This window comes from Desmodus rotundus, chromosome 7 (assembly GCF_022682495.2).
Source record: "Desmodus rotundus isolate HL8 chromosome 7, HLdesRot8A.1, whole genome shotgun sequence".
In the NCBI taxonomy this organism is placed as follows: Eukaryota; Metazoa; Chordata; class Mammalia; order Chiroptera; family Phyllostomidae; genus Desmodus; species Desmodus rotundus.
This window is the reverse complement of record NC_071393.1, coordinates 51,598,828-51,613,990: the sequence shown is the minus strand read 5'-3', so window position 1 is coordinate 51,613,990 and position 15,163 is coordinate 51,598,828. Positions and strand designations below refer to the sequence as shown.

General features: G+C 41.9%; 1 protein-coding gene and 2 pseudogenes across 1 annotated transcript; 2 read left to right on the top strand and 1 right to left on the bottom strand.

Annotated features, from left to right (window-relative positions):
- Nucleotides 1-6,950: 6,950 nt before the first annotated feature.
- LOC112296597 (very long chain fatty acid elongase 1 pseudogene) lies at nucleotides 6,951-7,704 on the bottom strand (annotated as a pseudogene).
- A 2,221-nt stretch (nucleotides 7,705-9,925) lies between these two features.
- MPV17L2 (MPV17 mitochondrial inner membrane protein like 2) lies at nucleotides 9,926-11,249 on the top strand. The gene is given in 4 exon segments (XM_053928958.1): nucleotides 9,926-9,965; nucleotides 10,870-11,000; nucleotides 11,002-11,172; nucleotides 11,175-11,249. Coding segments are annotated over 4 exon segments (417 nt in total).
- Nucleotides 11,250-11,493: 244 nt separating this feature from the next.
- LOC112296571 (ADP/ATP translocase 2 pseudogene) lies at nucleotides 11,494-14,528 on the top strand (annotated as a pseudogene).
- The last annotated feature ends 635 nt before the right edge of the window (nucleotides 14,529-15,163 follow it).

The window sequence follows — 15,163 nt, the reverse complement described above, 5'->3', positions numbered from 1 at the left end:
TAACCAGAAATCAGGAGTTCTGGTTAAAAGGAGTTCTTCGATGTCAAAGAACTCCTACGTCAAAAAGGAGTTCTTTGATGTAGTCTGATTAGATCAGTCTCTAAAGGCACAGAGCAGTTACTTCCTCACCTGGGGATGGGCAGGATTGTGAGTGGATCTAGAGGGACAAACAGATGTCCAGCTCAACAGATGTACACTGACATGTTAATAGAGATTATCCTGGTTAGTGGATTAGGGCTTCAAATACTTGTCTTTTTCTTCTGACTTTTTGAAAATGATCACATGTGACTTGTGTAATTTTTTAAAGCTTAAAAGGTTTTTTAATGTTAATTTACCTTAATTTGTCTGAAAATTAGGAACTTGCTTTGCCAAAATTCAGCTCTTTGGTACCTGTATAACTGAATACCTTCTCTTAACCTTTAACCCTATTGATTTAAAAATATCCTCAGGTTTTCTTTAGTTAGAAAACAAGTTTCCCTAATTCCAATCAATGTTAAAATTTGGAGATAAGGGACTTCTGGCCAAGATGGAGGCATAGGTAGATAAACTTTGCCTCCCCCTGCCCAAACAAAATAAGGACAACAACGAATTAAAAAAAAAAAAACACTTCCACAGTGTCAGAACAACAATGGAAGTTCTGAAAACCCAGAACTTCCAGAAAGTCAAACTGTATGGAAGTCCGACAACCAAGGAATTAAAGAAGAAACATTCATTCAGACTGGTAGGAGGGGTGGAGATGGGCAACTGGGGTGGAGAGGATGCATGGCAAGGTGGTGGACCGGGTGGACAAGGTGGTTGCTGGCAGACTTGAGCAGTCCCACATTGCGTGCAGATAAACTGGGAGGAACAACTGGGAAGCAAGGCAGACAGAGAAACCCAGAGTGCCAGCATGGGAAAACAAAGCCTCAAAACTTTTGGCTATAAAAACCTTTGGGGGTTGAGGTGGTGGGAGATACTCCCAGCCTCACAGGAGAGTTCGTTGGAGAGATCCGCAGAGTCCTAGAATGTACACAAAACCACCCACCTGGGAAGCATCACCAGAAGGGACCAATTTGCTTGTGGGCAGTGGGGGAAGTGGCTTGAAGCTGGGAGAGAGCTGAGCAAGCAGCATTGTTCCTTCTTGGACCCCTCCCACACAGACAGTGCCATAATGCAGTGGCTTGGGTTGCCCTGCACTGGCTAATACCTAAGTCTCTGCCACTGACAATGTAACAAGTGTGCTGAGACAAAGAAATATGGCCCAATTGAAAGAACAGATCAAAACTTCAAAAATAGAACTAAGCAATGAAAAGATAGCCAACCTATCAGATGCACAGTTCAAAACACTGGTAATCAGGATGCTCACAGAAATGGTTGAGTATGGTCACAAAATAGAGGGGAAAGTGAAGGCTATGAAAAGTGAAATGAAGACAAATGTACAGGGAACCAACGGTGATGGGAAGGAAGCTGGGGTTCAAATCAATGGTTTGGACCAGAAGGAAGAAATAAACATTCAATCAGAACAGAAGGAAGAAACAAGAATTCAAAAAGATGAGGAGAGGCTATGGAACCTCTGGGACAACTTGAAATGTTCCAACAACAGAACCATAGAGGTGCCAGAAGGAGGAGAGGAAGAGCAAGAAATTGAAAACTTACTTGAAAACATAATGAAGGAAAACTTCCCCAATCTGGTGAAAGAAATAGACTTCCAGGAAGTCCAGGAAGCTCACAGAGTCCCAAAGAAGTTGGATCCAAGGAAGCACACACCAAGGCCCAGCATAATTACATTACCCAAGATGAAAGATAAGGAGAGAATCTTAAAAGCAGCAAGAGGAATGGAGACAGTTACCTACAAAGGAGTTCCCATAGGACTCTCAGCTGATTTCTCAAAAGGAACTTTGCAGGCAAGAAGGGGCTGGAAAGAGGTATTCCAAGTCATGAAAGTCAAGGACCTATATCCAAGATTACTCTATCCAGCAAAGCTATCATTTGGAATGGAAGGGCAGATAAAGTGCTTTCCAGATAAGGTCAAGTTAAAGGAGTTCATCATCACCAAGCCCTTATTATATGAAATGTTAAAGGGACTTATCTAAGAAAAAGAAGATCAAAAATATGAACAGTAAAATGACAACAAACTCACAACTATTAAAAACTGAACGTAACCCCCCCCCCCCACAAACTAAGCCAACAACTAGAATAGGAACAGAATCACAAAAATGGAGATCTCATGGGTTATCAGTGGGGAGGCGGGGAAATGGGGGAAAAGGTACAGGGAATAAATAGCATAAATGGTAGGTACAAAATAGATGGTGGGGTGGGGGGTTAAGAAATGTATAGGAAATGTAGAAGCCAGAGAATTTATATTATGACCCATGGACATGAACTAAGGTGGTGGGGAATGTGGGTGGGAGAGGGTGTGCGGGGGAATAAAGGTGGAGAACATGGGACAACTGTAATAGCATGATCAACAAAATATATTTAAAAAATAAAAATTAAAAAATAAACTTGTAGTTTTGAGTTAAAAAATGAGTATAAGGTAGTAATTGTAGTTATATCATATGTATTATATTATATTATATACTATATCATATAATCTATTGTATTTCTATAAACTAGTGATGAACATTAAGATTTTGAAATAAATAATTCTATTTACATATTTCAAAATTATAAAATGCTTAGGGATAAATCTGACAAAAGTTGAGCAACTCTTATATACTAGAAACTGTCAAATATTACTAAGAGAAACTAAAGGCCTAAATAAATGGAGAGATATTCCCTGTTATGGGTAGTTAGCCTCAATATTGTGACTATGTCAAGTGACTTTAAACTGATCTACAGATTCAGTGCTATTGCAATAAAAATCTCAGCACATCTTTTTATAGAAATTAACAAATTGATCTTAAAAAGTCATCTGGAAATGAAAAAGAATATAAAATATCCAAAACAATTTTGAAAAACAAACAAATAAAGTTCATAGGCTAATACAACTTTTGTTCAACATTTATTATAAAGCTGCAATAATCAAGACTGTGGCCTTGGGTAAAAAGATCAACGTACTAGATAAATAGAGCAATGTAACAGAGTTGAGAGCCCAGAAATATACCCATACTTTTCAAGGGAGGAAAAAAATACTTTTAACAAATAGTTCTGGAATAATTGGCTATCTATCAATAAATGCAAAAATGAACTTTGATCAATACTTTGTAGCACATATAAAATTAACTAAAGATGGCTTATTGAGCTACTGTGAAATCTAGGATTATAAAATTGATAGAAGAAAATACACAAGAAAATCTTTATGACTGTGAGTGCAGCAAAGATTTCGTACATAGGACAACAAAAGCACAATCTACAAAAGAAAAACTCATACATTGTACTTCATTAAAATGAAAAACTTTCCCTCTTCAAAAGACACTATAAGAGAATGAAAAGACAAGCCACAGATTGGAAGAAAATATTTGTAAGGCATACATCTAATGAAGGATACACAGTTCAATTTAAAAACATGCAAAAGGTTTGAACAGAGACATCACCCAAAAATATAGCAAATAAAGACATGAAAAAATGCTCAACATTATTCATTTAGAATAAATGCAAATAATCCTTCATTTAGGATTAAAACCATAGAGTCCCACCACCCACTTTTAGAATGGTTAAAATGAAAAAGACCCACTGTATCAAGAATTGGTGAGGATGTGGAGAAACCAGAGCTAATATGAACAGTGGGAATCTACACAGGTACAACTACTTTGGAAAACAGTGTGGGAGTTTCTGAAAATGTTTACATACTCTTACCATATGACTGAGTTATTTTGCTCCTAGTGCTTACTCAAGAGAAACAAAAGCCTATGTTCTTTTTTTTAAATATACTTATTGATTATGCTATTACAGTTGTCCCATTTTTCCCCCCACTCCACTCCATCCTGCCCACCCCCCTCCCTCCCACATTCCCCCCCTATAGTTCATGTCCATAGGTCATACTTATAAGTTCTTTGGCTTCTACATTTCCTACACTATTTTTACCCTCCCCCTGGTCTATTTTCCACCTATCGTCTATGCTACTTATTCTCTGTACCTTTCCCCCCCTCTCCCCCTCCCACTCCCTTAATGACAACCCTCATGTCCTACTTGTTTGCCTAGTTTGCTCTCGTTTTTGTCTTATGTGTGGCCATTAATAACTGTGAGTTTGCTGTCATTTTTACTGTTCCTATTTTTGATCTTCTTTTTCTTAGGTAACTCCCTTTAACATTTCATATAATAAGGGCTTGGTGATGATGAACTTCTTTAACTTGACCTTATCTGAGAAACACTTTATCTTCCCTTCCATTCTAAGTGATAGCTTTGCTGGATACAGTAATCTTGGATGTAGGTCCTTGCGTTTAATCTTGGGTAATGTAATTATGATGTGCCTTGGTGTGTTCCTCCTTGGGTCCAGCTTCTTTGGGACTCTCTGAGCTTCCTGGACTTCCCAGAAGTCTATTTCCTTTGCCAGATTAGGGAAGTTCTCCTTCATTATTTGTTCAAATAAGTTTTCAATTTCTTGTTCTTCCTCTTCTCCTTCTGGCACCCCTATAATTCGGATGTTGGAACGTTTCAAGGCGTCCGGGAGGTTCCTAAGCCTCTCCTCATTTTTCCAAGTTCTTGTTTCTTCATTCTTTTCTGGTTGGATGTTTGTTTCTTCCTTCTGGTCCACACCATTGATATGAGTCCCAGTTTCCTTCTCATCACTATTGGTTCCCTGTACATTTTCCTTTCTCTTAGCATAGGCTTCATTTTTTCATCTGTTTTTCGAATAGATTCAACCAAGTCTGTGAGCATATTGATAACCAGTGCTTTGAACTATGCATCCAATAGGTTGGCTATCTCTTCCTCGCTTAGTTGTATTTTTTCTGGAGCTTTGAAGTGTTCTGTCATTTGGGCCATTTTTTTGTTTGTTTGTTTGTTTGTTTGTCTTGGTGCATCTGTTACTTTAAGGGGCGGAGCCTTAGGTGTTCACCAGGGCGGGGTAATGCTGGTCGCAGCGCTGTGATGCTGTACGTGGGGGAGGGGCCGAGTGGGAGCAATGGCGCCCGCCTCACTCTCCTCTGGCTTTCAATCTTTCACTCCGATACCCACAATCAAACTGGGCCACTCTGGTGCTGGTTCCCGAGTAAGTGGGCCTGTGCACACTCTAGGCCCCTGTGGGTCTCTCCAACAACCTCTCCTGTGAGGCTGGGAGTCTCTCCTGCTGCCGCCCCAACCCCCACGGGCATTTTCAATCAGAGGTTTGAGGCTTTATTTCCCTGAGCTGGAGCCCTGGGTTACGGGGTCTGCTTCGCTCCCCGCAGTTCGTCCAGTTTATCTGTGGGCGACTGTGGGGCTGCGGGGTGCTACCCGCTGCTCTGCCTGCCCCGTTCTCCGCCACTCTGAGTCCGGCCCTCTGGGTTTATTTGTGCAAATGTGGGGTCGCAGGGTCTGCTAGTGCTCAGACTGCCTGCGCCATTTGTCCCACACTCCACCAGTCTCAGTCCCGCCACAGCCACGGGAGTCCTCTCCACCCCGGTGCCCGTCTCCGCCCCTCCTACCAGTCTGGATGAATGTTTATTTTCTATTTCCTTGGTGTCGGTCCCCCTTGCTGTTCGATTCTCTGTCAGTTCTGGTTGTGCGAGGAGGCGCAGTGTGTCTACCTACGCCGCCATCTGGGTTCTCCTCAAAGCCTATGTTCTTAGCAGCTTTATTTGTAATAGTCAAAAACTAGAAAGTACCTAGATATCCATCAAGTGAATAAAGAAATTGTGTTAATATTTATGCAATGGAATACTACTCAGAAATCAGAAAGAATGCTATTAATGCATAAAACTACAAAATGAATCTGAATATAATTATGGTAAGTGATAGAAGCAAGACACAGTAGAACCACTTTTGTAAAATTCGAGAAAATGCAAACTAATTTAAAGTGACACAGTGTAGATCCATGGGTGCCTGGGGGAGAGCTGGGGAGGGGCAGCAGGAGAGAACACAAACGGAAATGAGGAGAGGCTGTGGCCGTGATCGCACAGCTATGTAAAAGTTCAAACTCGCCCCGTTGAATACTTTGGATAATTATTTTATTGTATGGTATGCCCATTGTGCCTGAAAAAGTTTTTGTTTTAAAGATGATACATTTTCCCTGGCTGGTGTGGCTCAGCGGATTGAGCTCCAGCCTGTGAACCAAAGGGTCGCCGGTTCGATTCTCAGCCAGGGCACATGCCTGGGTTGTGGGCCAGGTCCCCCCAGTAGGGGGTGTGTGAGAGGCAACCACACATTGATGTTTCCCTCCCTCTCTTTGTCCCTCCCTTCCCCTCTGTCTAAATATAAATAAATAAAATCTTAGAAAAAATAAAGATGTTATATTCATTCTTCGTTATTTAACTAGTAGCAAGTTGTGGTTGTGATGAAAAATCCTTAAAATATGTGTTGGAGCTGATTTTTATGTAAAATGTTAGTTTGGGAGGCACAAAAGTTCATGAAACCATTTTAAAAAAAATTTCCTGTCACTTTTAATGAAGACATAAGTGAGTGAGCAGCCTCCACAGGCTGTATTCCAGGCCTCCCACCCTCTTTGACATGTGGGATGGAAAAGGAGGGGGCGTGGGTCCACAGTGACAGACTATTGCTGACCTTTTCATTGTGAGGAAAAGGCCACAAGCCCCTGGGGGGAGGGTAGCAGCCCTGAATGTTCCTTTCCTGAGGTTAAGGCAGGGAGGGGGACATAAGCTCTGGAGTGGCAGAGGGCAATGTGGCCACATCTCTGGGGCTGGTTGGGAGAAGTAGGTGAGGAACAGAAGCTGGGCCCCTGTGTACCAGCTGTGGGGAGGGAAAGGCTTGTCCCTGCTCAGTCCTGACCACATGAGCCCTGGTCACAGGTGTGGGTGGGGAGGACAATGACAGATGCTGCCTAAGGTGCAGTCCTGAGGCACTTAGGTGGGCACCTTGCTAGAGCAAGTTTCTCAGTTGGCCTTGACTTTGGCAATACCTGAAGCCCTATTTTGCTGAACTGCACAGGGCAGCCATTTGCCTTTGGTGTAAGAATGATACCAGAAGTTGGAGAAGAGCCCGAAGAAGATGGTGCCATACATCCAGATGAGGTGCATAATGACTGGGTACCGGTAGTTACAGCTGGGCATGAAGTAGTACTGGGAGATGGGCAGCCAGACCAGGACAAACTGGATCAGCTGGATGGCTGTCACGTGCTTTTTCTGCCAGAGGTAGGACTGAGCCACAGGGCCAAGGGCAGACTCTCCATAGTGCAGGCACATGATGGCCTGCACAGAGGAGTTTACCATGGCAGGGAAAGAGCCCTTTCCTCCTGGTGCAATTTTTACTCCCTGCCACCAGCTCCAAGGAAGCACTGAATGGTGGAAGACATGTAGGAAGGCTACCTGTCCATCTTTTTTCCAGAGAATAAAGATCATTGTGTCCTCAGCTCAATTAGCTTGAAGAAGAGCAAGAGCCAGGCCACTCAAACCATCCTTAGTGCCTCTGGGTTGTTGCAATAGTCCAAGGGTCATGGCGCCCGGTGTAGCTACTCCTCCAGCCAGATGTCAGGAACCACATGCTTCATCGTCTCCTGGTACAAGTTCACAGCAGCCTGCATCCTGGCTCCCAACTCAGTGGAGGGCCAGGCAGGCAGCAGTGGAGGACTCGAAGGGAGCAGGGCCAGAGAATAGACCCCAGGACCAGCCTGCCTGAATTGAGAAAAAACATGATTCCCTTTGACTGATATACTGCAGTGTTACCACGCAATTACCCTTTGGTTATTATCCATGGAGTGTTAGCTAAGCATTCCAGAGCAACAACAAATTTCAAAATCTTTTTTCTTTAATGTTATAAATAATAGTGATAAACACTTTCCAATGTTCACTTTGACAGAATGTGAAGACACCTGAAATTGGCTCATTATCTTCTGACTTGTCTCCTTTCACATCCTCAGCAGGCGGTGTGCATGTCACAGAATGCTAAAAAGCAAGCACATTGAGGTGGCATCTGGCTGGTTGGGTCCCTGGCAATGCCATGAAATTTTCATACCTACACAAAGGGGGCTTTGAGAAAGAAACCGCGGATTTGCTGCCTGTGAAATAATTAACTTAATTTTTTTCTTTGATACAAACAACATGACGTTTTTTGAAGCTCAGAGCGCAAACCATACTTCTGTACAGTAAGTGTTCTGGAGCCTGGACATTCTGGATGGCAGAGAGTCTTCATGAAATTGTCCTGAGGGTCGTTGAAAATTTGTGAGCTTTTTTTCTCCTTTGTTTCTACTCTCAAGTTAAATATTAGTTCAAACATTAAGTTTTCACTTAAAGATAGTTCCACAGCTTTCTTAGCCAGTGCATTTTAGTGCTGAAGGTATGAAATTAACCTCTTTAATAATGTGTTTTTAAAATTTTTAAAAAAGGTTTTTTATGTATTTTGAAAGAGAGAGGAGGGGAGGGAGAAAGAGAGGGAGAGAAACATTGATGTGAGAGAGAAACATCAATCAGTTGCCTCTTGCATGTTCCCCAGTGGGGGCCCAAACCCACAACCCAGGCATGTGCCCCAACTAGGAATCCAACAAGTGACCCTTTGTCTTGGAACCACACCCAGCGAACTGAGCCACACCGGTCAGGGCTACACTGTGTTTTGTATGTATTCTCAACTGGTCTGCATCAAATGCCAGCTGCCTCCGATTTCAGCTTAACTATGGTAGCTGACGCAGAATCTAAGGTCACTTCTGCTGCATTTAAAAAATGCAGGCATTAAGGAGGTCTCTAAAGGTAAAACAGGGATGCATAGATGTTAATGGACATTATCTTTCTTTGTCTGTCTTTTTAGTCAATTATATATGTTTATGGCTCATAAGGAGTACATGTGGCTGGCATTTCTACTTCGAGCCAATCGGGACAGGTGGTTTGTCACTTTCTAAGATAGCTACTAAATGTCTTTCTGCCCTGACTGCAATGTCCTAGGCTCCCTGACATCCTTACATTCGTGTGGTTTTCAAATTACATATATATAAGTAAAGATCTTGCACAATACTCATTAAATTATTTTAACCTTTAAAAGTTGCCTATGTGTAAATGTTTTAAACAATTGTCTTGATAGTCAACTATGAAAAATGTAACATATATTCTGTACCTTATTTTTCAAGTCCTAAAATTATAGATAAACTGTTGGTGTTGCTATAAAGTAATTACTAGTTTTTGTGTGTGAGTTATGGCATAGAGCTCAATGCTTGGTAACTGGATATCCATACATTTTGTTTTATTTTTGCTCTTGGCTAGAATAATCTAGGTATTTGAAATATTTGTGGCTATTTTTTTAAAGGTAAAAACATTGAAAAATATTTACTTTGAGTATCACCAGAGTTCAGTTCTACAGATAAAAAAAAAAGTGACCATTACCTAAAGTTTAATACAATTAAATTATATTTAGGGGATATTTACATCTCCTAAACATTTTTGAATCTTAGTCTGGGACCTTAAAACTTTTCACCAGGATTCTTAAAACATCCTTCCATTTGCTTCTGTTGAGCTCAGATTGTAGAGTGGCTACAGTAATTCCCCCTGGTCACTCCCTGTACAATCCCCTCCCCTTGAAGATGATTTGGTAATCAAGATTATCCTGAATGAGCCTGACTTAATCTACTGAAAGCCCTTAAAAGAGGGTCCAGGTCTTTCCCAAAGTGAGAGATTCTCTCCCTCGCTGGCTTTGGTTTCCCTCTATACCTTGGTAGGCGCTGGAGTTATTCCTCAGAATTCCTGTTCTCTTGCCTCTGAGTATATTGTAGGATGGCACTTCCCTTCCCTATTTAAGCTGGGTGTGAACATGCGACTTATTTTGGCAAATAAAAACAGAGCAGAACTGACATGGGTCTTATAGGAAGAGACGTGAAGAAACAGTGTGTCATTTCCCACGGCTCCTTTGCTTGCTATGGCAACTGGCGATGCTCCAGACGGTGGAGGCTCTGTCAGTCTGGTCCCAGAGTAAGGAGACATGAAGAGTCCTCAAGTCAACCTGACAAGTTTTGTGAGCAACTACAATCTTTGTTGTTATAACCCATCAAAATTTGGGGGTTTGGGGTTCCTGTGGCATAACTTATATTAATATTGTCTGATACATCACTCCCTCTTGTCAAGGTATATGTACTATAGGACTTAGCAGCTCAACTGTCTGACCTCTCTAGATAGTGAAGTGTTTTCTTCTCTGTGTTCCAACAGATCTTAAAAGTACCTTTTTGTCTCTTTAGTGTCTATCTCAGATTGCTGTGAGGATTACTTGAGTAAATATATAAGGTGCTGGCACACTGGAAGTACTCAAAGAGGATTAGCTAGTATCATTATTATTACTTTATAGCATCTCTCTCTCTCTTTTGCTATAAAATTGCTTCAGTGGAATGTGCCCTGCTCTACAATACTGAGACTGTAATTTCTGCTATCAAAATATACCGTACATCCGTGTCACCATAAAAAACTGTGTTTGCTCTCCTTCATGTCCTGCTCTAGCTATTAAAAAAAAATCAATCTTTGTCCCACCCAGAAGTGGAAACTCAAGAGTCCAGGCCTCAAGGGAGATGCAGGCCAGCGTGGGGTCTGCACACACGGGAGCCCCTTGGAACTCGAATGCAGGACTACATGAGGGGAAGGAGACAATTAAGACAGTAGGGCCGCTGTCCCACCTTCTGGTTTTATTGCAATTATCTCTTAAATATTTGTCTTCTTTACTGAGGTCCCCACGGGTGCTGTGTCCCGCAGCTGACACTGTCTGTTTGGCCTGTGGGTGGCGGCCAGCCCCTGCGCTGTAGAGCTGTCTTCGCAGCGCTGGATGGCGCATGCCCGTCCTGGGGGATCTGAACCCGGCTGGGCTAGAGCTGGCACCCGTGGCCCTCAGTGAGCACGTTTGCAGTGTGCGGCAGCATGGGCCCCGCCCTGCACTAATGGTACCTCTGGCTGGACCTCCTGCTCTCCGCATCTGGCCTCCGTAGCCTCCCAAACATCCTCAGGAAAGTCCTGGTCGACCAGCCAGCTGTGGGCCTCTCCCATGCTGGGAATGCGCGCCTGGTACTTCTTGGTTGTTGGCTGCTAGAGGGCCAGATCCTAGGCAAGAGCTGCCAGGGACAAGTTCTGGGAATTCTACAAGGTGGACTAGTGCTTGTAGCCCTCCTTCCAGCTGAGGGAATTCCTCTTCGTAACCCTCCACCCCTAGTCCAAGTCACCCACATCGCCGGCCTGACCCTAGGCTGGGACACATACCTCTCCTACCTGAAGTAATGGATACTGGGCCCCCTGACCCCCCCCCAGGCTGAATTGCTGTCCTGCCCCAGGACCGGACAGACAGGGCAGGACAGATTTCCAGCTGACCCCTTACCTGGGAGGGAAGGGGACCGTGCTCCCAAGGCAGACCAGGCAGGGTCTTGGGCGTAGTCCTAGCCCCACCCTCATTCTTGGGCATCTGGTTGGGTTGCTCCTTACAAGCCCAGTACGAGGCCTCAGTTTCCCCATCTGTAACACAACCATGAAGATGGACACTCATCCCTCAGTACTTCTCACTGGGAGCCTAGTGGTCAGTGATGGAGATGTTCCATCCTCAGCCCTGGACCCCAGCCCTTCAACACCCCTGTGGGCTGGGCTCTGGACCCTGGACCAAGGCGGGGACATGGCCTGTCCCCTCGGAGCAGGACCGGGCCTGGAGTTGGCCTCCAGGATCCCAAATCTTAGGCAGGCACCGGTCTCCCACAGACTGTGGAAACTCCATTAAATTTTATGTGACTGAATATATACAGGTCTTCTTTCAGACTATGATCACTCAGAGGGCAAGTACTGCGTCCTCTGTTATCGTGTCGTCATGCACACTGGGCCCCGTGCCTGGACATGGAAGGCACGCACTAAATGTTCGCTAGTAAATGTATGCGTGACATATACCAAAACCTTTATTTTTAAGTTCCTCCATGTAGAATCATACTCCTAATGTGTATTTTTGTTACCATAGGTAGTATATGTAAGAAAGTTATGCTTTTCATTATTTTTAGTTATTGAATAATGAACAGTTATCAGACTGCATGTTAAAGATTTTATTATTCTAAAAGTAAATGCTAAAATATTCATTAAATATTTAATGAACCGATATTTATCATTAATATTTATTTAATCGCATTAATAGCAATATATCATTAATAAATTTTGTAACCCAATATTTATTATATAAATTAATATTTTAATAAATTGATGTTTGTTATTAATAAATCAATTTTAAATAATGTTAAATATTTTATTAAAAGTATAACGAGGAGGCTAATAATTTTTCCTTTTTACATAGAAATGATGTAATAATAATTTTTATAACATGCCTTAAATTTTGTATTCTACTTATAAGTAACATGAAATAATATTGTATATATTTAACCATTTGAATTAAAAACAATACCAGATGTTTCTGCTATTAGTATATTAGAAATTTATTAATATTTTTAGCATTCTCAATATAATTAAATTCTACAAAGAAAACTGTGCTTATTCAAAGAGATGTTAGATGTGAAAAGAGTATGTTACATATATTTCCTGTCAGTATCACAGTTACATCGTTTCTATCTCAAAGAATCAAATATTATCTGTATTAAATCTAGATGTACCATTTTTTATAGATATTTGTGTCTTTAAAGGTAGCTGCCCAAAATAATCTCAATGGGTAATCTTTAACTCATTCTAGAAAAACCTGTTCAATTCTTTTCAAATGAAATTGCAATCTAGTTAAAACTAAGTATCCCCTTAGAAACAGAACAGAAGAGTGAAGATTAAAGTAGAAAATGGTCCAAAATGTGACTTCTGCCTCTGGTTTGAAGTTTAAAGAAACATGCAAGGAAGAGCAGAATATAGATTTTCATTTCATGGTCAGTAAAAAAAATTACCTTAGTTGTAAAGTGGATACCATTTTGCATGAAATGCTGCAATTTCTTGAGAGTAATCTAAAAACTTATTTGGATCATTGTTAGCAAAGTTCATGCCAAGTTTCATCAAAACATAGCTCCCAATCTTTTCCCAAGCTTTTCCTGGAACTATAATGGTAGAATGAGAAAAAATATTATATTAGAAAATGCTTTCCCTGCATCGTGATAAAATCCCCAATTATCACAGTTTATTTTTCTGACAAGACTTATTTAACTGTAATTGAACTTTCAGTCCTTTTTTCTTTCATATACCCTGTCCCAAAATCAATTGCAATACTCTGAAATATAAATCATGGTGAATAAGTATTTGGAATTGATTTTTCTTCTAAAATGTTTTAAAAGTTAGAAGTAGCCTTAAGTGGTTGGGCCAGTTTTTCATATATTTAACTTTTAGAAGAAATTAAAATACTTTGTTATTATGAGGGGGTTTTTTTGGTCATGGTGTTTCTCTTTGTAAAGTAGAAAGAGAGCTTTTTGCTACCATAACCAATAGGGTTAGTATGAATGTTTAAAAAAAATATGATTCCCATAAATTCTTAACCAAAATGATTTAGTAAAATACTATTTTCTTTATGGATATGTGATTTTCACACCAGGTAGTTTCCAGCTTAAAATAATCGTATGGCCATGGAGCCCTGGAATCCAGGCCAGTTAGGAGCCCAGTCCCGTGGTAATCACCTGCTGCTTCTTTCCTTTCAACGTGACAGATGCTGGTTTGTCCTTCACCAAGGGCTTCCTGGAAGCAGGAGTGGCCATGACCATTTCCCAGACAGCAATAGTGTCCACTGAGCGGGTCGAGCCCGCTGCTTGCAGGGGCAGCATGCCAATGCCAGTTAGCAAGTCACTGTGGATACGCAATCAGGGGCCATATAGACTGCATGTTTCTTATCTCCAAGGAGCAGGGAGTCCTGTCCTTCTGGGCAGTAACCTGGCCAATGTTATCAGATCCTTCCCCACCCAGGATCTCAACTTTGCCCTCAAAGATAAATACAAGCAGATCTTCCTGGGCGGTGTGGACAAAGGAACCCAGTTTTGCTGCCACTCTGCAGGGAATTTGGCATCAGGTGGTGCTGCTGGGGCCACCTCATTGTGTTCTGTGTATCCTCTTGAGTTTGCTTGTACCCATCTAATAGCTGAGGTAGGCAAAGCTGGAGCTGGAAGGGAATTCAAAGGCCCCTGTGACTGCTTGGTTACGATCAACAAATCTGATGGGGACAAGGGCCTGCCCCAAGCCTTTCCTGTGTTTGTGCAGGGTATCATCATTTGACCACTTTGGAATCTCTGGCACTGCACAGAGAATGCTTCCAGATCCAAGAATATGCCCATCTTCATCAGCTGGATGATCGCACGATCCGTCAAGGTGTTGGCTGGGTGGACTTCCTGTCCGTTTGACATTGTTCATTGTGGCATGGTGATGCAGTCAGGGTGCAAAGGGACTGATGCCATGTACACAGGCCTGCCGGGCAGCTGGAGGGAGATTGCTTGTGATGCAGTAGGCAACGCTTTTTATAAGGGTGCATGGTCTAATGTTCTCAGAGGCATGGATGGTGCTTTTGTACTTGTCTTGTATGATGAAATCAAGAAGTTCACACAAATTATTTCCTAGCCCCCCTCCAGTAACAGATACATCATATCTTGAGCTTTCTTGACAGACTGTTTATCAATGGCAACTATTTAATGGTAGAAGATGGGAACCAATAACATTCATCTGATCAGTTTTCTCTCTCTTTTTAAAAAAGATTTTATGTATTTATTTTTTAGATGGGGGGAAGGGAGACAGAGAGGGAGAGAAACATCAATATGTGGCTGCCTCTTGTGCGTCCCCTACTGGGGATCTGGCCTGCAACCCAGGCATGTGCCCTGACTGGGAATCGAGTCGGCGGGCCTTTGATTCACAGGCTGGAACTCAACCACTGAGCCACACCAGCCAGGGCCGATGGATCAGTTTTCTGTTAAAGCCATTTCCATGATGATGAGGGGGCTCCATTATATTTTTTATTTTGGTCACTCCTGATAAACAACGAATCTGAAGAAATAAAAAATACCTGAAATATTAAAAAATCATTGGTGATTATGTATTTATTTACATGTATAATGGCATTTGATTCTAATGCCACTGTCACCAATATTATCTGATGATGTAGATGTCAATACCAAATATTTAAAAATCTGTTATCAAGTAATGATTAGCGATTGCATATGTACCACCTATTGTACTCATATGAACAACAAAGTAAGAAC